Source organism: Oryx dammah, unplaced genomic scaffold (assembly GCF_014754425.2).
Source record: "Oryx dammah isolate SB20612 unplaced genomic scaffold, SCBI_Odam_1.1 HiC_scaffold_21, whole genome shotgun sequence".
In the NCBI taxonomy this organism is placed as follows: Eukaryota; Metazoa; Chordata; class Mammalia; order Artiodactyla; family Bovidae; genus Oryx; species Oryx dammah.
In genome coordinates, this window is record NW_024070205.1 from 60,461,072 (window position 1) to 60,483,183 (window position 22,112).

A 22,112-nucleotide genomic window follows, 5' to 3' on the forward strand; every position below is an offset into this window, starting at 1 on the left:
ATTCCAAATCCAGATTGGCCCACCTTGTTTTGTTAAACATGCAACACGTGATTGAAATATGGAGATAGTACAGTGTTCAGTGTAATCCTATGTTAACGACTTCACAAAAAATTCAGCACACATTAACACGTTTACTAAATGAGGCAGTACAAGAGTCCATCTCACATTTTTAATTTTCCCATTTTCTTTAAGTGTACCTCAGTCTTGAAAAAGAAAATCTATAATAAATATCAGGGAAACAGAAAACTAAGCATTCTTTTCTGTAGATGATTTATTTTTACCTTCATACAAGGTCTCTTCTGTATCTTAATTAACTTTTAAAACTTATCTCAATTTGGGACTGAATACATGTTGATGGATAAATGAACTGTCATTTTATTAGAACCAATGACTAAAATAATCCCCGTTATATTTCTTTTCATTCTTAACAATGTTACCAATGAACATTTAATGAGTGTGTTTGATACCATGAGATCTTTCAAGTATTCAGCATACAGCTGGTCTTAAAACAACTCCATGATATGTAGATATTCTTGAATTATATCCCCAGCAGTAAAAACTACATCATATTATGGACAGATATGCAGAGAATTATTGAGTTGAGCTCTATTTTTTTGCATTTTAATATTAACCAGTACTTTTGGTATTACTTTTGTAAATAGCGTGTAAAACACATGAAGTGATGTAAACATTTTTAAGATATACAGATTATTATCAGAGCTGGAAAATTATTTGAAATTTGGGAAATCATTTCAGTAATAGCCAAGCAAGGAATGCTCAGAAAAGCTTATATTTTTCCCATTTATAGCATGTTTTTAACAACAAGGTTCATTGATTTATAGAACATATCAATTATTTTAAAAAAGATCTGACCAGTCCTAAATATACACACATATATGTGTGTGTGTGTGTGTATGTATGGGCTTCCCTGGTGGCTGAGTGATAAAGAATCTCCTTGCCAATGCAGAAGACACAGGTTCAATCCCTGGGTCAGGAAGATCCCCTGGAGATGGAAATGACAACCCACTCCCGTATCCTTGCCTGGAGTGTGTGTGTGTGTGTGTGTGTGTGTGTGTGTATGTGTGTATGTGTGTATGAATATAATACATATAAAATTAAATCAGGTAGCCAGATGAGAGAAGTAGGAAGAATGAGAAGAATGACTTTGCTGTGGTTCCTCACCTCCACCCAAAATCACATAAAGTCTTTATCTATATTGACTGTCTATTAGGATTCGGTTAAAGGCATGAGTAAACCAACATATATGGCTATCTAAATTTTTTTTTGGAATCTAAGTGTTGTACTTCTTCCAGTCTCAACAATGTGATGGAAATGTTACTATGACATTTAAGTGTGTTCTTGGGCTTCTTTGGTGGCCCAGTTACTACGCTTTCTCCACCTGCCATGTCTTGACTTGAATTCAGTTTCAAGGTCTTCCACTTCCTTGGCCATTAAGGACCCTGTGTGCTGAAGAGGAAAGCCAAAGAAGCCCTTGTGGGTAGTGGGTAGGACGTGGTGGTGGTGGTCATGCTACCCAGTAACAGCCTTCTTGATTATTAGGGAACTTAGATGACAACTTCCAGGGGATTCCTATCCAGTTCTCTTGATGGCAGCAAAGATGAGACACTTGTAAAAGTGAGTTTCTGAAATAGGAAGAGTTAGAGGAAACCCTTAACTCTCTGTCAGAGGCTCATGTTGCATGAGTGGTTTGGTGTTGATGAGAATCAGGGAATAACCATTTCGTTCAGCAGGTGTACAGATTTGACTTCTCTCTGTTATGAATAAGTTTATATTTTATTTGATCCTGGCTTCAGTGACATATTACTGCTGGTTGTCGAGTGTGTGACATGATCGTTTGAAAGACTCACTTCTTCCCCCCCATGTATTTTTAAAGAGTTAATGATTAAGTGATTTTTAGTACCTTCTTTTAATCATAGAGGTTTTATTTTTTAAACTCTCTAGTCTTTTGAAATTTAGTTTCTTTCCTTTCATTTCTCTTACAGCATCTTTGAGAGTAACACGATCTTGGCCATCTCCCACTGACACCCACCCCCTCCAGCTGTCAGCAGCATCTTCTAGTCCATTGTGTTTGGTGATCTACCAAACCAAAGAAATCATTACTAAAACCAAATTCCTACTAAGACAGTTCGAAAAGGTGTTCAGCGTATTTTACTCTTGTTTCACATCGAAGACCCTCTCTTCCATATCACACAAAAAGTTGGGGGAGGAAGGGTCTAGGCCAACAGAAGAGCAGTTCTTTGTCAGCTAATTCCCAATAATGATTAATTTGGTGTCATCTTAGTGACAGTCGTGACACACCAATTGTATTATAAGAGTTGACTTTGCAGGTTCCAACAGATTTTGCTAGGCAGAAAGATATTCCTTCCTAAAGTCAAGATATTTTGTAAACATGATGGATGAATTTAAGGAAAGCCTTCACTGCCATTTACTATAAACAGCCATGGAGACTTGTGCTTATTTAAGCAAGATTCTTTAAGAGGGCTTATGTGGATCAAAACATGTCAGCATTCTTAACTGACAGGTGCTTTGTGTGGGTATAGATGATTAACTTTTTACTATTGTTTGAAATGATTTCTAATCAGAATCCTTATATTTTATACATTATTACACCTAAAAGCCTACTAGATAGCATTTTTTAAATTTTTTTTTTTTTACTGAAGTATAATTGATTTACAGTGTTGTGTTAGTTTCTGGTGTACAGCAAAGTGATTCAGTTATGCACATATGTATATATTTGCATGTATATATATATATTATTTTTCAGATTATTTTCCCTTATAGATTATTATAAAATATTGAGTAGAGTTCCCTGTGTTACACAGTAGATCATTGTTAGTTCTGTATTTTATGTACATTGGAGAAGGAAATGGCAACCCACTCCAGTGTTCTTGCCTGGAGAACCCCAGGGACGGGGGAGCCTGGTGAGCTGCCATCAATGGGGTCACGCAGAGTTGGACACGACTGAAGTGACTTAGCAGCAGCAGCAGCAGTGTGTGTATGTTAATCCCAAACTCCTAATTTATCCCTCTACTTCCTTTTCTCTTCGGTAACCAAAAATTTGTTTTCTGTGCCTGTGGATAATAGCATTTTTCAATTAGAATTTCGGAATATAGCCTATCAAACAATTTAAGCAATTCAGTTATGCTCATATATAAGGAAGGCCTAAATAAAATTTCTAAATAGCTACCAACTTATAATATGATCAGTTTAATCAGCCAGCTGTCAGAGTTGACTTCTATCAGGGAACTTCTAACAAATGGCCCCTGTGTTAAAGAAGATAAACCAAAGACTATAATTTGGCATCCTGAGGGCCACTGATTAGCTAAAAATTGGTGTGAACATGTAATCATTGGGTAATTTTATGTAAGGATCCAGATTGCTGGCTGCTTTTGGAACTGGAAACTGATAATGCTGGCCTTCCATTCGGATGCACCTACACACCCACAAGGCAACATCATAGGGGTGCTGGGAGGGACTGTGTACATGGTGGGACCAGTGGTCTCTGGGTCACCACAGCACGTCCTCCTTATTTTTTTTTTAACACACAGTCCATTCACTTCTTCACTTTACATCGAGAGTCCCTGTAGTTGTTTGAATTTGCAACTCCTGATATAAAAACATCAATACAAACTCATGTAACATGGGTTTTCTTTGAATGGAAAAATCTTGCAAATAAATAATTGCCACAGAGTCATTAGACCTGCCAGATCATTATCAAGAAGGTAAAGAAATTGAACTGTATATTATGGATTTAGAATTTGTGTGTATTTATCTATTTCTAAATAGGGGTTCCCAGGTGGCTCAGTGGTAAAGAATCTGCCTGCAGTGCAGGAGATGCAAGAAACACAGGTTTGATCCCTGGGTCAGGAAGATCCCCTGGAGAAGGAAACGGCAACTCATTCCATATTCTTGCCTGGGAAACCCCATGGAGAGAGGAGCCTGGTGGGTTACATTCCATGAAGTCGCAAAGAATCAGATTCCACTGAGCGTGTATGCACATATCTATTTCTATATGTATTTATGTATATGTGTATTTATACATGATATATAGCTATAATTTCTGTGTATATATATGTGTGTGTTTGTGTTAGTCGTTCACTTGTGTCCAGTTCTTTGTGACCGCACGGACTGTAGCCCTCCAGGCTCCTCTGTCCTCGGAATTTTCCAGGCAAGAATATTGGTGTGGATTGCTATTCCCTTCTCCAAGGGATCTTCTCAACCCAGGGATCAAACCTGGGTCTCCTGCATTGCAGGCAAGCTCTTTACTGACTGAGTCACCAGGGAATCCCTAAAAGGAAGACTATAGATGTTTAGATGAAACATTACTCATTGTAGCATATTTACTGAAACCTGATCCTATTTAGCCAAATGCCTTTTTATTTTGAAACTCCAGATGAAATTCACTTAAGTACCAGAATAGGTATTAGCTGCTCATTGGTCATTTTCTTAATCTCCATTATTAGGTCATATTGTCCTCTCCTTAGCATAATCTAGTCTCTCTATAGTATAGTGCTCACAAATCTGAAGCTGTTTCTAATTTTCCATCCTTCAGTCTGCACAGGCATATGCAACAGGCATTGATCTTTTCCTAATGCAGTAATAAGCTAGAAGCGCTTTTCAAACATGGGCACTTTATTTGCTGTATTATTGTCAAGAACAAAAGGAAATGCATTTGGCCAAGGTCAGTGAAAGGGGAAGGCTGAGGCCTGTGCCAGAAAACCTTCTGCTCTTCTGGTTCATTAATGCTATCCATTTGGCTCTGGTCTTCCTGATTTAAGATATGAAGTATGTTGATGCTTCCCACTGCCAAGGCAGTTTCTGTACTCTGAATCTGTGGGTCAATTCCATCTTTTTAAGTATACCATTTCATTCATAGAGTCTTAGAACTGGAAGAGAGCTTAACACGTGATCACATTCATTCATCTGCTTCCAGACTAGAGAGCAATAAAAATGTCTCGGAAAGAGAATGGTTTTCTTCATTTATCAAATTTCCCAAGTATAGGGACCTTGCCCTTTCTTGCTCAATATTTGGAATCTAAATATAATTCCTATGAGTTAATTTTTCTTAATATTTATCTCAGGTTTTCCCAGTAAATCAAATGCTGTTTCCTCTTATATTACAAGGATGAATATTGAAAAATTCAATTTAGATGTCCTCCCTTTCAAAAGAAGGCTTTCCAGATGGCGCTAGTGGTAAAGAACCCACCTGCGGATGCAGGAGACACAAGAGGAATGGGTTCAGTCCCTGGGTCAGGCAGATCCCCTGGAGGAGGGCATGACAACTCCCTCCAGTGTTCTTGCCTAGAGAATCCCACAGACAAAGGAGCCTGGCAGACTACAGTCCATAGGGTCAAAAAGAGTTGGACATGACTGAAATGACTCAAAATGCATGCACACACCTTTGAACAACTCTTTTTTTAATTGCTTCATGCTATTTAGCCACTGTCAAGCTTTCTGTACCTTTCTAAACAATATATTAGTTAAGAAAGACATGATAAATAAGAATTACTGCGAGAAATGACAAGAGGTCCTTATCTTTCTGTGTTTACATTCTAGGTTTAGAAATATCAAAAGAAAAAAAAAAAAAAAGACCCTGATTAGTACATGGCTATAAAGCACGTTGTAAATTTTATTCACTTAGTATTTTTGAGTGTCTTCTGTGTGACGTACACTACAAGGGCAGTGACAGGGCAACATGCTATTAAAATGTACATCAAAATCATCTGACTGTATTTTGATCCTTTGAAGCTGTTTCAATTAGAGTGTCATTTCTCACCATGACCTCACCCTCAACTTTTTGATGAATTTATGAACATACATAATAGATAAAATATTTTAAAGTTTGAGTTTAACCTAGATTGTGTTTTTAAAAATATAGAGAAATGGGATTTCCCTGGTTGCCCAGTGGTTAAAACTCCAGACTCCCAATGCAGGGGGCCCAGGTTTAATCTCTGATCAGGGAACTAGATCCCACATGCTGCAACTGAAGCGCTTCCCCAGTGGGTCTGCAATTTGCCTGCAATGCAGGAGACACAAAAGATGCGGGTTCTATCCCTGGGTTAGGAAGACCCCCCACCCCGGAGAAGGAAATGGCAACCCACTCCAGTATTCTTGCCTGGAGAGCCTCATGGACAGAGAGGAGCCTGGCAGGCTACAGTCCATGGGGTTGCAAAAGAGTCAGACACAACTGAGCGACTAAACGTGCACACCACAACTAAAGATACAGCGTGCTGCAGTTAAGACCCAGCACAGCCAAATAAATTTAAAGAAATAGAATAATATAAAAATGTAGAGTGAACCTGTGACAGGAAAGAATAAGAAGATGTGTTTGGAATACTGCAAGGAGATTTTCATGGGAAATTCTACTGCGTTCCATGTGAGGCAGTGACAGTTAAGATGCTTAACTCCCAACATCTAGCCTTGAGCTGCCTGTGCTTAGAAAAGCCTGTTCTTCATTTCTTGGCACCTTTAGGATTTCAAAGTTCTTCCTGGCCTTGTGGGCCATTCTGGGTATTCTGGCAGTACCTTCAGCTAGCCCCTCCTATAACAACTACACACAGGGAAGTCTTTCAGGAAATTTATGATCTGGTACGGATACAGGCTTTCCTCAGCCAAGACCCACTGTATTTGGCACATGGAAATTTAATTGGTCTTTCCTGTCTTTTTTTTTTTTTTTTACACACTCTTCATACATCCTAATATAAGAACAAAAGTACAGCCCATGGACCTCACCCCGCCACTGTGCTTTAAATGTACAGTTTTCTTACTGGCCTCAGAATAAGCGCTTTCTTCACTGTTTTTTTTCCTTGACTGAAAGTCTTGATATGTTTATATTTATATTTGCTTATGCATCACTCTCCCCCAAATCTTTAACATTCATTAAGCATGAATCTGGAATAGCACCTGCTTAAGACTTCAGTTCCCAAAATGGTAGCATAAGTGTGTCAGTGAACATTTGGTTTAAAAAACAGATTTTTTTAAAAATGTCTTTTCATACATGTATTATCTACAGCAATTCAAACTGAATTTATAGTTATCTTGCTAAAACTAGGTAGAAGGAAGATACTAAAAATATTCCAGAGATCAAAGGATGATAAATGGAAACTAATTGTACAGGAAACATGACTTATTTAGTGTGTCTGTCATTAATAGTCTTTTCATATTTGTCTTTATTTTAGTGAATATATCACTTATGTATAAGTGCTTTTTTATTATCACTGCCACTCATGATTATTCTACCCTAGTTTTTCTCATGAGGTCTTAAATTCCTCAATAGTCTAATTTGTCAACTTTAGGGGAGGAAAACTGAATTCCATGTGCCCTTGTGGACCCAGGCTGCTGGAAGTGTATTCTAAATCCACCATGCCATCTTCTCCATGTCTGTACTTCTGCAAGGCTTAGACCATTCACTCATACTATCTCTTGGTTTTCTTTTCTTATTTTCCATTAATTTTCCTCCAAATTAGCATAGTTGGCAGATGAATGGGGGTTAGTAATGGTACATAGATTTGGATGAGAAGCATATGGGAAACTATTGTATTTTTAAATTTCATATTAGACGTTGAATCAATCCATTGTAGAGTATCTCTCTATCTCCCTCCTTTTGAAAAATTTTACTGAAGTATAGTTGATTTCCAGTGTTACATTACTTTCTATTATACAGCAAAATTATGCAGTTATATATATATGTTATATATATTGTTCAGTTATATATAAGTGTATGTATGTTATGTTTCCTGGTGGCTCAGCCAGTAAAGAATCCACCTGAGTTGCAGGCGATCTGGGTTTAATCCCTGAGTTGAGAAGATCCCCTGGAGAAGGAAGTGGCAACCGACTCCAGTATTCTTGCCTGGGAAATTCTATGGGCAGAGAAGTCTCATAGACTAGTCTGATAGTCATGGGGTTGCAAGAGGCGAACATGACTTATTGACTAAACCACCATATATGTATGTTATTTGTGTGTGCGTGTGTGTATATATGCGTGTGTGTGTATATATATATAGTTCCCTGTGCTACACAATAGGACCTTGTTTATCCATTCTAGATGTAATAGTTTACATCTGCTGCCCCTAAACCCCCATTCCTTCTCTCCAACACTCCCCATGCCCTTTGGAAGCCACAATTCTGTTCTTTATGTCTGTGAGTCTTTTCTGTTTCATATATAAATTGATTTGTGTCATATTTTAGATTCCACATAAAAGTGATATCGTATGGTATTTGTCTTTCTCTTTCTGACTTATTTCACTTAGTAGGACAGTCTCTAGACCCATCCATGTTGCTGCAAATGGCATTATTTCATCCTTTCTTATGGCCGAGTCTTTCTTAAATTTTTTTCTTCATTTCTTCTTGTTTTAGTCCATTTGGGGTACTATACCATGATACCATAGACTGGGTGGCTTATAAAGAAGAGCAACTTATTTCTCGCATTTCCAGAGACTGAGAAGTCCAAGATCAAGGCCCTGGCAGATTCAACGTTCAGTGAGGTTTTCTTGAGAGCTCTCTGGGCATGCGGACCTTAGTTTGCCGACTAGGGATCTAACCCCAGCCCATCGAAAAGGCCGAGTCTTAACCACTAGACCACCAGGAAAGTCCCCTGAAATCTTTTTTATAGGAGCACTCGTCCCATCATGAGGGCTACACCTTCATGATCTAATCACCACAAAGGCCTCACTTCCAGATACTGTCACTTGGGGGATTCAGTTTCAACATATGAACTTTGGGGGAAAACAAACATTCAGCCCATGGCACTTCTTGTTTACTCCACTAAAAACCTATGGTGAGGCCCTTGAACTCCACTGTGTACCTCTCTATTTGAATATTATGCAGTGACTATGGTTCACATTCCAGCTACTTGAATACCAGCTTAATTTCATATTTAATTCTTTTTTACAGGGTACTGAATTTTGCATAAATTTTCTTTGTGTTTCTGTTTACACACAGAATCCCCATGGAGTTCTGTGTATTGTTATTACTATTATTACTCTATTAAACTCATTGCTGCCAATATCATAAGAAATGTCACATGGTCGCAAGAAAATGTCTCACTGATATGAAATTTCAGTGTGTATACATTAAATTAACATTTGATCTCTACTGATTTTTTTCCTATGTATTTTATGCTTTAGGTATAATTCTTTTTCACACAACCCAGACATATGTTCCTTCTGCTAGCTTTACTTTATATCCAATCTCAATTTTGCCAGATCATAGCAGTGGAAAAATATTAAGCGTCATGTGTCACTTTGGTATCTTATAGTTGGCTCTTGAAATTTCTGTTTGAGCCTGGGTCAGGAAAATCCTCTGGAGGAGGAAATGGCAACCCACTCCAGAGTTCTTATGGGAGAATCCTATGGACAGAGGAGCCTGGCAGGCTGCAGTACATGGAGTCTCAAAGAGTCAGACATAGCTGAAGCAATTTAACTTGCAGCCTGCCCTGGTAAAGCATTTTTATTATTTTTTCTGAGTTCCTAACAAATTGGCCAGGCCTTCAAGTTCTCCCCACTAAAGTCACCAAGTGAAAAGTGAAAATGTTGGTCACTCAGTCCTGTCCAACTCTTTGAGACCCCATGGACTGCAGCCCACCAGCTCCTCTATCCATGGGATTCTCCAGGCAGGAATACTGGAGTGTGTTGCCATTCCCTTCTCTAGAGAATCTTCCCAACCCAGGGATTTGCATTGCAGGCAGATTCATTACAGTCAGCTTCTCTTTTGAGCTTCATAAACTCTACCTTGGTTGCCCACGTGATCTAGAATCATACATACAAAAACCAAATGGCCTCCTGACTTACCACCATCTTTCTCTGTCACTCATTTATTTTTTTTCTCCTAAAGCCTGTATTCTCTTTGAAATCCATGTCTGGTTTTTTGGTCTCCACTGACTTCCTCTCCATTGAATGAAACACAGTGACTATGGCTCTCAACCTGCAACTTATAAACCAGCTTGGTTGATTTCATATTTAATTCATTTTTACAGGGCATTGAATTTTGCATAAATAATATTTGTGCTTCTGTTTACAGAGCATCCCCATGGGGTACTGTGCACTGTTATTACTGTTATTATTGTGTTAAACTTATTGCTGCCAGTGTCAAATTTAATTGTAGATTAGTAGAATCACTTTTCTTGATGGTGATGTGCAACCACATTTCATGTCTTTACCTGCTAATTCACAACTTTATTCACAGGAGAAGGCAATTTTGAAAAGGGTAAAAGGAAGTCACCAATATTTAACAGTAACCAGACAACATAGAGTTTAGATAGGTTTACGCCACCGTAATATCTCTTTGAATAGTTTATGAAATTTTTAACAGGCCAAAAAGAAAGAAAGGGAAGATTTTCTTTTTTTTTCCTTAAAGGCAGTCTCTATGTTTAAGCAAATGCAAGGCAAGCATGCTGTCTCTCTTCCTCTCTGACATCAAGCAAAGTAAGAAATAGTGCCTTTTGAATAGGAGATTTCCTTTAATTATGTTGGGGAAGTAATAATGGTAGGTATTGCATGTTTAATGTAATGTTCTAGATGCCCCTTTTTCTTTCCCTTTTTTTTTCTTCCCTGCACACCACCTCATCTTGAGCAGAAATAAAAAGGTTCAAGGCTTGTCAGCATCAGTTTATAGATAGCTGTTTAAAAATAATGAGATATTGGGTTTTGTAAGGCTCAGGGCCGTTCTTGCCAGACTCATTTATTTCCATTCACCTTTTGTCAGAATTGCAGACAGAAGACATTCAATTAAAACTTGTCACCTGTTGCAGATGACCTAATTTGTACTTGTATGTGTCATAGATTAGGGCTCCATGCTTCAGATGAAGGAACTTGGGTCCCTTGGTGGAATCATATTTTCCCTGCAAAGTATTTTGTAAACTATGACTATTTCAGCTTTCTGTGATTTTTATTTCAGCTATCACCCAGATTATAAACTTAGCACAGATGCCTCAGAACCAGCTAAAAGCAGTGAATTGCACCCTGAAAAAAAAAAAAAAAAAGAAGGAGGGACTTCTTTGTGGCTGTGTCCTAGGTGCAGAAATCTGCAAATGTATTTTGGTTGCAGCTTAAATCTGCAACAGAGGGAAGCCTCTGTAATTTCCTATGCAAGGCTCACATGTTTAATAGTCCAGATAGCTATCAGGAGACCAAAACGAAAGACTTCCCCTTGCTAATTGTTAATTCATCTGTAGAGCAAGGAAGCTTTAATGTGAGTCATGGCTTTTATCTCTTTTAGTGACTGAGGACTCAGTTAAAAAGAAAAAAAAGCCCGCTTAATGGATATGCATTTTCTCTCCTTGTGTGATTTTCCCCTTTTATTTCAGCAGATCTTACAGTGTTTTCACATTGTTGTTCAGTCGCTAAGTCGTGTCCCACTCTTTGTGACCCCATGGACTGCAGCACACTAGACTTCACTTTCACTGTCTCCCAGAATTGGCTCAAATTCATGTCCGTTGACTTGGAGATGCCAATCAACCATCTCATCCTCTGTCGTCCCCTTCTCTTCCTGCCCTCAGTCTTTCCCAGCATCAGGGTCTTTTCAAATGAGTCAGCTCTTCGCATCCGGTGGCCGAAGTATTGGACATGCAATGGTATTCCAGCAGAAGTAAATGTAAATGTAACCATTGGTTGGGGGAGTCTAGCTGAAAAGCCACCACTGGGTCTCCTTCTAAACTGCAAAACTTAGCCAGAGTGTTGCTTTTCCTCCATGGCCTCCTTGTCTTACTTCACCGATGTTTTAAAGAGGAACAGGGAGCAAGGAAATAAATATCTCTGGGTCTGTACCTCAGCAGAAAAGCAGAGTGAATCTGTTTATCATTTTTGGTTTACAGTCACAGAGCTATAAACTTCTATGTGAAGATGCTTTACAGAGTCACAGATGCAAAATGCCTAGCCCTTTTGTGTGTGCATACACACTAAATCACTTCAGTCGTGTCTGACTCATGGACTGTAGCCCGCCAGGGTCCTCTGTCCATCCTGTTCTCCAGGTAAAGAACACTGGAATGGGTTGCCATGCCCTCCTCCAGGAAATCTTCCCAACCTAGGAGTCAAACTTGTGTCTCTTCCATCTCCTGCATTGGCAGGCGGGTCCTTTACCACTGGGACCACCTGAGAAGCCCCAGCCCTTCAGTGGGGCAAAGGTGTTCATCTCTTGCTCATTCATTCTGCCCCACTGTTTACACATACTCCCATCAGGAGGCAAGTATTGTTTACCGCAACAATTGGGCTTTATCTGGCTGTGCTTCTGCTCTTGGAGTATATATTAATACCACATGCGCTTTTCCAAGGGCTTCCCATGTGCCACTCGTGGTAAAGAACCTGCCTGCCGATGCAGGAGATAGAAGAGATACAGATTCCTGGGTTGGGAAGACCCCCTGGAGGAGGGCATGGCAACCCACTCCAGGATTCCTGCCTAGAGAATCCCATGAATAAAGGACCTGCTGGGCTACAGTCCCTAGGGCTGCAAAGAGTCTCATACAACTGAAGGGACTGAGCACACACACTCTTTTCCAAAAATAGAATTTGATGACGGAGAAGCAGTATAAACAGAGTGCTTGAGGACGTGAGTTCTGCAGCCATGGTCCCCAGCTGCCACTCCTGACTCAGCCTCTTCCCAATTTCAGTTTTCTCATTTGTAAAATGGGATAATGATAGCCTCATAGGGTTGCTATAAGTATCTAGTGTGTCCATATACATAAAAGTTAACCCATTGCCTAGAAGAAGCTCTCATAACCCATGGATGTTCCAGTTGATTCCAAGACATTTCATACAGAGACTGAGTTATTCCATTAGAAATGAAGACACTGCTTGGTAGGGAGATGCGGGTATCAGGAGTCAAAAAACTACTGAAGTCGGAAGAAAGGAACTATATCATGAAGCCATGTTGAGCAGCATTGCTGTCTATTTAGAGAAGGGGCAATAATAGTAAGCAGATAACTAAGGCTTGGCATATTTTATTATCTCTCACGATCCTCAGTACTTTAATATGGTTAGATTCTTGCTGGAGTATGTGTGTCAATATACAAATAAGTTCCACTCACCTTTTACTGTGGTGCCTATAAATACACCCAGCTACTTTAGGTAAAACTGGTACTCTCTGTAAGGATGCTGTTCTGAAGGAGAACCCCGTCAGAGGCTGCCACTAAAATTCTCTCTGCTGGGTTTTGATGCTGCTGACTTGCCTTTTCTTCTTTCCTTCAGTCCCACAAAGGGATTTTTCCCTACCCTCTGTCTGCGATGGTTCCCTCACAGAAATCTCAGGCAAATTCAAGAGCACACCTAGGTATTTATTTTTCTAACTTTAAGGAACCACATTTCCTTCTGCAGCAAAGGGAGCTGCAGTATCAGGAGATATAGTTGAAGAGAAAGTTCCCACTCTCTTCACCTTATTGCTTCATAAGTTTTATCAGTACTTTCCCATCTGTTTCCCATCCTCGATTGCAAGTCCTGTTGGTAATATTTAAATAATCCAGCTATTTATTTAGGAGTCATTAAAGTTGCTAATCTTTTAAAAAATGATTTCACTTTCTTTTTAAAGATTATCATTACTTTAATATGACTCTGTATCTTAAGTATTCCATGGGTCTGTGTAATTAATGTTTTGGTTTTTTTTTTTTAGCAAATGTTTGTTACAGAACAGTATTGTGAAAACCTTGTCTTTGATTTAGCCAAACAGGCTAGGGTTGCCTTGTAGAATTATCTGAAGAGAACTTTTATTGTCCTATGAAATGCCTCTGACTTTGTGCTGTTAAAAAATGTGGAAAATACTTTTGACTTGGGACTATATAATATTGTAAAAATTTGCATTTGGGCATAAAATGTAGACTTAAAATTAGCTGACCTAAGAAGGCCTTGTGCTGAACTGTTTTACTTCTTTTGGCGTTTATTTGCCTCACAGCATATTTTTTTTTCCTTCTTGCCCTATTCTCGCTTTCTCAATTTTGTAAATTCTGACAGTATATGGGATTTGTGATTCCCTTGTGGCAATGCAGGCACATGCAGTATTTGAAAGAAGAAGCAGTGTGAAGCGTTCTGTTTAGTCAGTAATGCCAACTATTAAAATCTTTTATTTTTAAAAAAGGGTAATGGCAGTCTCCACATGAATAGGAAGTCCAATTGCCTTAATTAACTTCACATCCTGTCAAACATTGAACATTGTGGGTGTCTTATTTCCTGAGAGAAGTCTTTTTTTTTTAAACTTTTTCAAAAATGGTTTTCAAGTGAAGTCCCAACAGATACTGTTTGTATTTAAGATTGTAAAGATGTAGAGGGGCAGGCTTTGCCATTGGCAGTGGAAATATTTGGATTAGATTGATGTTTGTTTATGGCAAATCAGGATTTTCTTGGTCCAGATCATATATATGGTTGTTTTTCTTTGTTTCTGCTGAAATAGTTTAAGACTTTTAAATGAAATGCATCAGGTTAATTGACTAATTATCAGTTCTCTAAACTTTGTATTCTATGTTTATAGCTAAATTCAAAGAAAGCATTTTTCTTTTGGATAGAATTTGGGTTAGTTTCTATACCTAGTCTAAAATAATCTCTAAGAGATATTATTAGTAACAGGGATGAGCAGTAAATAGAATGAGATACCATATTTCTGTACTCACTTATACATCAAATAATATCATTATGGGGTTTTATCTTTTGTATTATCTTACCATTCAATCATATATCAAATCTGTTGACCTATAGAACTGAGACAGGGTAGACCGTCAAACTCCATCGGGGTAGATTTTCAGTTAATGATCATGATGCTGAATATACTTCAATAAAGTAACATAATATTTCAACAAAATTTTGATATAATGTCAATATCCTTGGCATTTTAATATTTATAAAATAAAATATTTTAATAATGTATCTGTATAACATGCAAATATATTATTATATTAATATCATATTGAATCATTGCAGCAAAATATCTGGGAGAATATTGTCTTAATATTCATATATTTGGAAAGCAAAAAGTTAAGGAGTTCAACAATATTCAAGAGCTAGTTAATGAAAGAGCCAGAAAGAAAGCATTCTGATTTGTCAACTATGCTTTTTTTTTTTTAACATAGTCTTCCTATAGTATTTAGGAACAAATTATTATATTATTACAGTTAGAAACATTTTTCTGGAAAAACTTTAAAACTATATGCTGATAGTAGACTTCTTCATGAAATCTGTGTAGTGTTGTTTTATCAGACTCTTTAAAATAACTTTTACAGCTTTAGTGCATACATTATTATGACTCAGCTGAATAAGCTTGTTTATTTTCAAAGATGCACAGCTAAAGAGGCTGGGTCCACGTGTTTTAAGACATAGTTAAGGCTGACTTAAGTTTTACAGCTATGCCACTTGTGTACTTGGGTGTTCTGTGATTGTCCTGGGCTTGGGGTGGGGGTGGGGTTGGGTTTTGGTTTTCAGTTCAGTTCAGTTCAGTCGCTCAGTCATGTCCGACTCTTTGCAATCCCATGAATCGCAGCACACCAGGCCTCCCTGTCTATCACCAACTCCCGGAGTTCACTCAGACTCATGCCCATCGAGTCCGTGATGCCATCCAGCCATCTCATCCTCTGTCGTCCCCTTCTCCTCCTGCCCCCAATCCCTCCCAGCATCAGAGTCTTTTCCAATGAGTCAGCTCTTCTCATGAGGTGGCCAAAGCACTGGAGTTTCAGCTTTAGCATCATTCCTTCCAAAGAAATCCCAGGGCTGATCTCGTTTAGAATGGACTGGTTGGATCTCCTTGCAGTCCAAGGGACTCTCAAGAGTCTTCTCCAACACCACAGTTCAAAAGCATCAATTCTTCGGCACTTAGCCTTTGAGTATGTTTTTCTTCAAGCAGAACTGAGTAAATACATGAGTAATTTTAGGATGTTGTAGTAGTTGCAGGTGTGTTACTAGGATTTGAGTTCAAACATTTCACTGAGTGTGAAGTCAGCTAAACTAGATCATCATCATTTCACTGCAAGCAGCACAAAAAGATTTCCCAGATTTAGAAAAGAGGTTAAAAGTGGTATAAATATTTTTTAGTTGAAACTATTGATATTTGCCTACTTTTCACACCCTAAAATGGTAATAAGATTTTCATATTTAAATTATTATGATCTTTTAAAATATATTGATTCTATAAATTTTTACCACTAATTGTTATCTGAACCTGGCAGGAACACTTTTTCTGTTGACTGTCCATCAATTTTCACTACATAACTGTATTAATTATTAATCAAGTAGCATCAATATCTAATTTTTCCCTCTATAATAATCTACTGAATATCATTCACCTAAAGTTACGAATCATAAAAGAATCCTTTGTCCTACTGATCTTTATTTTAGGAAATAAAGAAACTATGGCTTATGTAAAAAGTGCTTGAGTATTTATATTTAGAAGCTAGAGAGCTATATACAGTGGGATGGCTGGCTGGTTGGGTGGATAGATGTATGTGTGGATGAGTGGGAAGGATGAGATAGCTGTAGCCTATCAGGCTCCTCTGTCCATGGGATTTTCCAGGCAATAGTACTGGAGTGGATTGCCATTTCCTTCTCCAGGGGATCTTCCCAACCCAGGGATCGAACCCGGGTCTCCCTCATTGTAGACAGACGCTTTACCATCTGAGCCACCAGGGAAGTCCAGATGTATGGATAGACAGTAGTTTATCTATCCACACACTTCAGTGAGGTGGGGCGGGGTGGGGAAAATAAGAAAAAGAGGAAAAAGGAGAAAAAGAATAAATATAAGAGGGAGGGCACGCTTTTAAATTTGGAGGGAGCATTTCTGTAATTCATTGTTCAAAGTTGAAAGGAAATGCCCAGTAATAAAATTATTTCTTAATACTTAAAGGATCTGTTCCTACAAATACAAAAATAATGCACAATACGTAATAAAAGTTGTGTCAGTAAAGAGTATTCATTTTTTCTTCGTGATTTCAGTGTTGTGCTTTCCCCATAAACTTGGGCCAGTTGTCTAAGCTGACTGATGGCTCTCGTGTGGTATGTATGGCTATGTCAGAACTGTTTCCAGCTGGGACCTCGAATCCAGTCTTTCAGCCATAGTCTTCTTCCACGTGCCTTCATGACAGACGAAATCCATTGTCAGAAACTCACCAGCTCTGACTCCTGTATTAGAACATATGTAGTGTATTGTTCAGCATTTAGCAGTGTGAGGCTATATTGAGCATGGTGAATGCATGTCTTGACAAACACCAGAAGCAAATCTTGGAGTCTAAAACCTAACTGAGATGTATTCTATGAGCTTTCTTGTGTTTTTTTTTTTTTTAATTAAAAAAAAATTATTGGAGTATAGTTGATTTATAGTGTTGTGTTAGTTTCTGCTGTACAGCAAACTAAATCAGTTATACATATACATATATCCACTCTTTGAGATTCTTTTCCTGTATAGATCATTATAGACTTGAGTAGATTTCCCTGTGCTAAAAATAGGTCCTTGTTGATTATCTATTTTATATATAGTAGTGTCAAGGTTATATATAGTATGTCAAGCTTAATGGGTTCTAACAATTTCGGTTATTTTTAAATGTTTCCTCCTTTTCTTAGCTTTAGTCTGCCATTGTCTTTCTCTCTCTATGTTTGTTTCATCCTGCCTTCTCTTTACACCTTTAATCATTAATTTCCCCATTGTGTTGGACTTCGATGCCACACGTGCTATGATACCACTCTTAATTATGTATGCTTTGAATTTCCTAAACTCTTACAATGAAACACATTTGAATGGATCTCAAAATGAACAAATAAAATGTGGACACACTGTGTAATTAGAAAACTATCTTGGGGAAAGAAAGAAATGAAAAAACATGAAACATGAATTAAAAAGGGGAAAAGGGAGCAAGTGTTAAACTTTAGTAAATAGAGACACAATAAAAATAGAACATTAAAAATTAGATAATCAAAGGGGTAAAACTCTACTATCGGCTCAAAGTACTTTAAAAGCAACAGTCAAGAAATACAGTTTCTTTGTGACTCCCTAGCACTACTGTTTTCATTAAATACTCCTCTGTCCATGGAATTCTCCAGGCAAGAATACTGGAGTGGGTTGGGTTGCCATTTCCTTCCCTAGGGAATCTTCCCGACTCAGGGATCAAACCCTCATCTCCTGCATTGTAAGCGTATTCTTTACCATCTGAGCCCCTGGGGAAGCCCCTAAATACTTAGATACTATACCTAATTTCTTCAATTTTTGGTGTTTATTTATCTGAATCTACTCTCCTTACTCTTGAAGTTTTCTCCTGATTTCATTTAAACTATGCTCAGAAGTGGTATTATTAAGATAATATGAAAAGTTGTATTTTTCTTTAGCTCATGGATTGATAATCACCTTTAACATTTGAGTGCATATATTCACCTTCAGGATTCACAAAGAAACACATCAGCCTTTCCCGGACTGTTTCATGTAACTTAGTTACCCCACAATCCACGTGTGCAATGTGATATTGATAAATGTTTCCGAAACAGGATCTTTGTGACATTGGCTTGCAAAATATTGCATAGTCTGTATCTCCCTCTGAGAGTTTTACAGAGGTTATTTGTGTTTTAAAAGCTCTGGTAAAATAATAATACTGAGATCCTTCGGTAAAATAATAATACTGAGAATGCTGCTAAACTATGTCCTAAATAGTTTGTGTGTGTGTGAGAAATACCAAAATACAATGAACTGTTTGGCTGAATTTATTATTGGAGAGTGTTAATACTGTTTTTTAATCAGCTAAGGTACAACCTAAGACCACAGAAAGAATCTCTCACCCCTCTCTTTACTCCCGTTATCGTCTCTATTTGATAAAGACTTATATGGTTCTACCCTAAACTTTGTAATTATAGACTGGAAACCAGGTTATTATCAAGCTCTTCCTGACCACTCCCCCATTTAAATGAGACATTTCTTTCTTTTTAATTCCTTTCTTTTCCTTTTGTTCCTTTCCTTAATCTTGCTGATCCACTGCCAGCAAAACCTCTCTGAATCTTGACCCAATCCATCATTCTTGGGGAAAAAGTGTTACTGTCGGTCTCCTTTTGCCTTCTTTCTAGCTTCGTGCTTCATCTCTGCCCTCCTAACAAATCCCTTCTTCACCATCATAGCCTCCTGAATTCTTTCAGGAATCTCCTCTTTCTATCCTGTATTCAGTCAAAACCTACTCTCCATTTTCTCTCAATTAAAGCAAAATACATATGTGTGGCAAGATGTTAATAACACACTTCGTCGGAGACATGTTGTTAGAACATGGAACGGTCCTTGGATCTCATCCCGTGTGTGGGATTGCTGCTCTCTATAGCACATGGAAGTTTTCAACTCAGTTCACTTCCACAGGTCCTTGTGGAGTCCTCTGATAGACAGGGGTGGGTTGGACAGCTTTGGCTCTACCCATCTACTCGAGCCCACACACTGAGCTTTCAGGGGTAACTGATGAAGAGGACTGTTGTTTAGTCGCCAAGCTGTGTTTTCGACTATTGAAACCCCATGGACTGTAGCCCACCAGGCTCCTCTGTCCACGGGATTCTCCAGGCAAGAATACTGGAGTGGGTTGCCATTTCCTCCTCCAGGGGATCTTCCCGACCCAAGGATGGAACCTGAGTCTTCTGCAGACGGATTCTTTACCACTGAGCCTCCGGGGAAGCCTATGATGAGGAGAATACACGCTAATGGAGGAAACATTAGCACCAAATTCCAGTTTCTTTGTATTAATTCTCAAGGAAAGGTGCCTTTTCTTTGGTGTGTAGGTGATTTGATGGCCTTGGATACCTGTCTTTTAGGTTGGCCGTCTCTTCCAGATTTGGTTTCTAATCTCTAGCAATCTTGGCTTAACTATCACTTTTTTTTTTTTTTTAACATTCCTCTAATCCGCCTGGACTGTTCAGCATTCTCTTCTCTGTTTACCTCTATGTATTTGATTGGTCCCAAAGACTGTTACCTCAGCAGTAAGTTAGTGCCTGTCTTTGCCCACAGGAGTGCGTCTTGACAGAGTACGTGGAGGTCGACAGAAGTACAAGCGCAGAATAGATGCGGAGAACAGCCCATACCTGAACCCTCAGCTGGTTCAGCCAGCCAAAAAGCCATGTAAGTACAGCAGACACGTCTGGCTTTCCAGCACACGACATCCTCCCAGCTGGCTGCTCTAGGTACATTAGTTTTGGCATGCCCATTCCTACTGACTCCAATGAGGCTTCTCTTCCCCTAAGCGGGGTAGGGGGGTCTGTGGCTTTCTTCCCAGGGACTGCCTTTGAAGAGCAATAGCAACTCAGCTGATTATCTTTTTCCCCCTATGGCTTTCTTGTCCCCTACCACCCCTCCCCCCTTTTTAAACCTAGTCATTTTGTAGAAACATAAGCATACTAAGGCATAGCTTATATGGTGCAACTTTTACATTTACAGGTTATCTTTATTTTCAGAGGTACATAAAACAGATCATACCATGATCATTAGTTCATTGGAGCTGTTAGTTTCAGATTTCACAAGAAAGTGATTTTTGTAGTTTTCACTAACTAAATGAGTTTGACTGTTCAACCTCCCAATGAAAATACATTAGGAGCCTCATTAATTTGGAGCTATGGAAGGTTAACACAGCAGCCAGCAATAGATTAAAACAAGATTGAGTCCTACTAATAACAAGCATAGGTTGGTGGTTCCATTTCAGATGTCCTTATGGGCTTTATGAATTATTTTTTAAAAGCCCATAGTTTGATAATGTTCAGTTGCTGTTTAAAATGGTGACAGGTACATAGCTAAAATGCAAGCCCTGTTTTCTATGTCATTAACTAGAATATAGATACATCTTTTTAAAGAGGAAGAATATAGATCAAGGTGGTTAACTGTGTTCCAGTTTCTGAAAAATCAGTTCATGGCTGTAGAGTAAGTCCCTTACATACCAACCAGTTCCATTCCAAGAGCCCATTTGTACATCCAATTTGTTTATAAGTCCAACAAAATTAGCCTAGGTACACTACTAACACAGCTATGTAGTGCTATACAGTAATAGGTTTATAGTACTTTTCACACAAATAACACATAAAACAGACACAAAAAATAAAGAAGACATTTTTAATCTTACACTATGTTGAAAAGTCCAGTAGTACAGTACAACAGCTAGCATACAGAGGCTGGCATCAAGTGAAGAGGCAAGAAGAGTTGCTGCGTGGAAAGAGAGGCGGTGGGAGATGGTAGAGCTGAAGGACCATCAGCAATAGGAGACGGAGGGCAAGCTGCAGTTTCACTCAGGACAGACATTGAAGGTTTGCAACGTGAAGGTTCACATGTGGGGGGCTTATTGTAATGCAAAAGAGCTAGTATTTTAGGATGTTTATGCACAGAGTTTATACGAGGCACTGAAAAGTGCTGCAATGGAAACAGTTCTCCTATTTAGCTGTCTCTGGCTCAGAAGAGACAATGGGCTCTCTCACCAGTGGAAGTTGCAGCTAGAGCAGTTCTAGAAAAGACACAGGTCATTTTTGATCAGCTTGCAGGGGAAGAGGAAAAAAAAAGTCCTCTTTTGGACTCTCCAGGAGGGGGCGCTGCTGTGTGTCATCCATGTGAGCATATGGGCATCTGTTAAGTAAATAAAACAGACCCTGAACTGTAAATGAAAGGACATTTTAGCTATGTCAAAGGAAAAACAACCAGTTTTACATAAAATTAAAGCTTAAGTGAACATATGGCATAGTTTCCTTTTGCCTTTCCAAAAAACATTATGTTGATTATACCTTCAATTGTCCAATCTGGCATCTTCTCCTCAGCCTGCATAAGCTGTTTGGCATTCTGCAAATACAATCGAGGACTGCATTAAGCAGATTTTGCACATTAGAATGAAAAACTTTCTGATAATACAATAAAATGCAATAAACACTAATCCTTAATTTCATTAGAGGTTTCGTTTTCCTGGATTCAGTAAATGTCCAGACTGGCCATTTCTCATTCATTTTCTATGAACGTTGACTGACACCATTGATGATTTCCTCTACTGAGAGAAGGATGAGCACCAGCCCATTCGTAAGTCCACAGGGTAGAGAAACATCTATGGTTTTCAGCGTAAACCTGGGGAATGGGGAGGAGGCTTGTCAAGTACCTTGAAGGAGATTACAGCAATTTCAGTGAGCTCCACTGGTCTGAGATAAAAGAGGACT

At 38.6% G+C, this 22,112-nt stretch overlaps 1 protein-coding gene across 1 annotated transcript in view; it reads left to right on the plus strand.

Annotated features, from left to right (window-relative positions):
• ESRRG (estrogen related receptor gamma) overlaps positions 1–22,112 on the plus strand; it is a 246,518-nt gene that overhangs the window by 155,174 nt on the left and 69,232 nt on the right. The window contains exon 4 of the mRNA XM_040263271.1: positions 19,942–20,052. Coding sequence (XP_040119205.1) covers positions 19,942–20,052 — 111 coding nt within the window. The remainder of the gene's footprint in view (positions 1–19,941; positions 20,053–22,112) is intronic.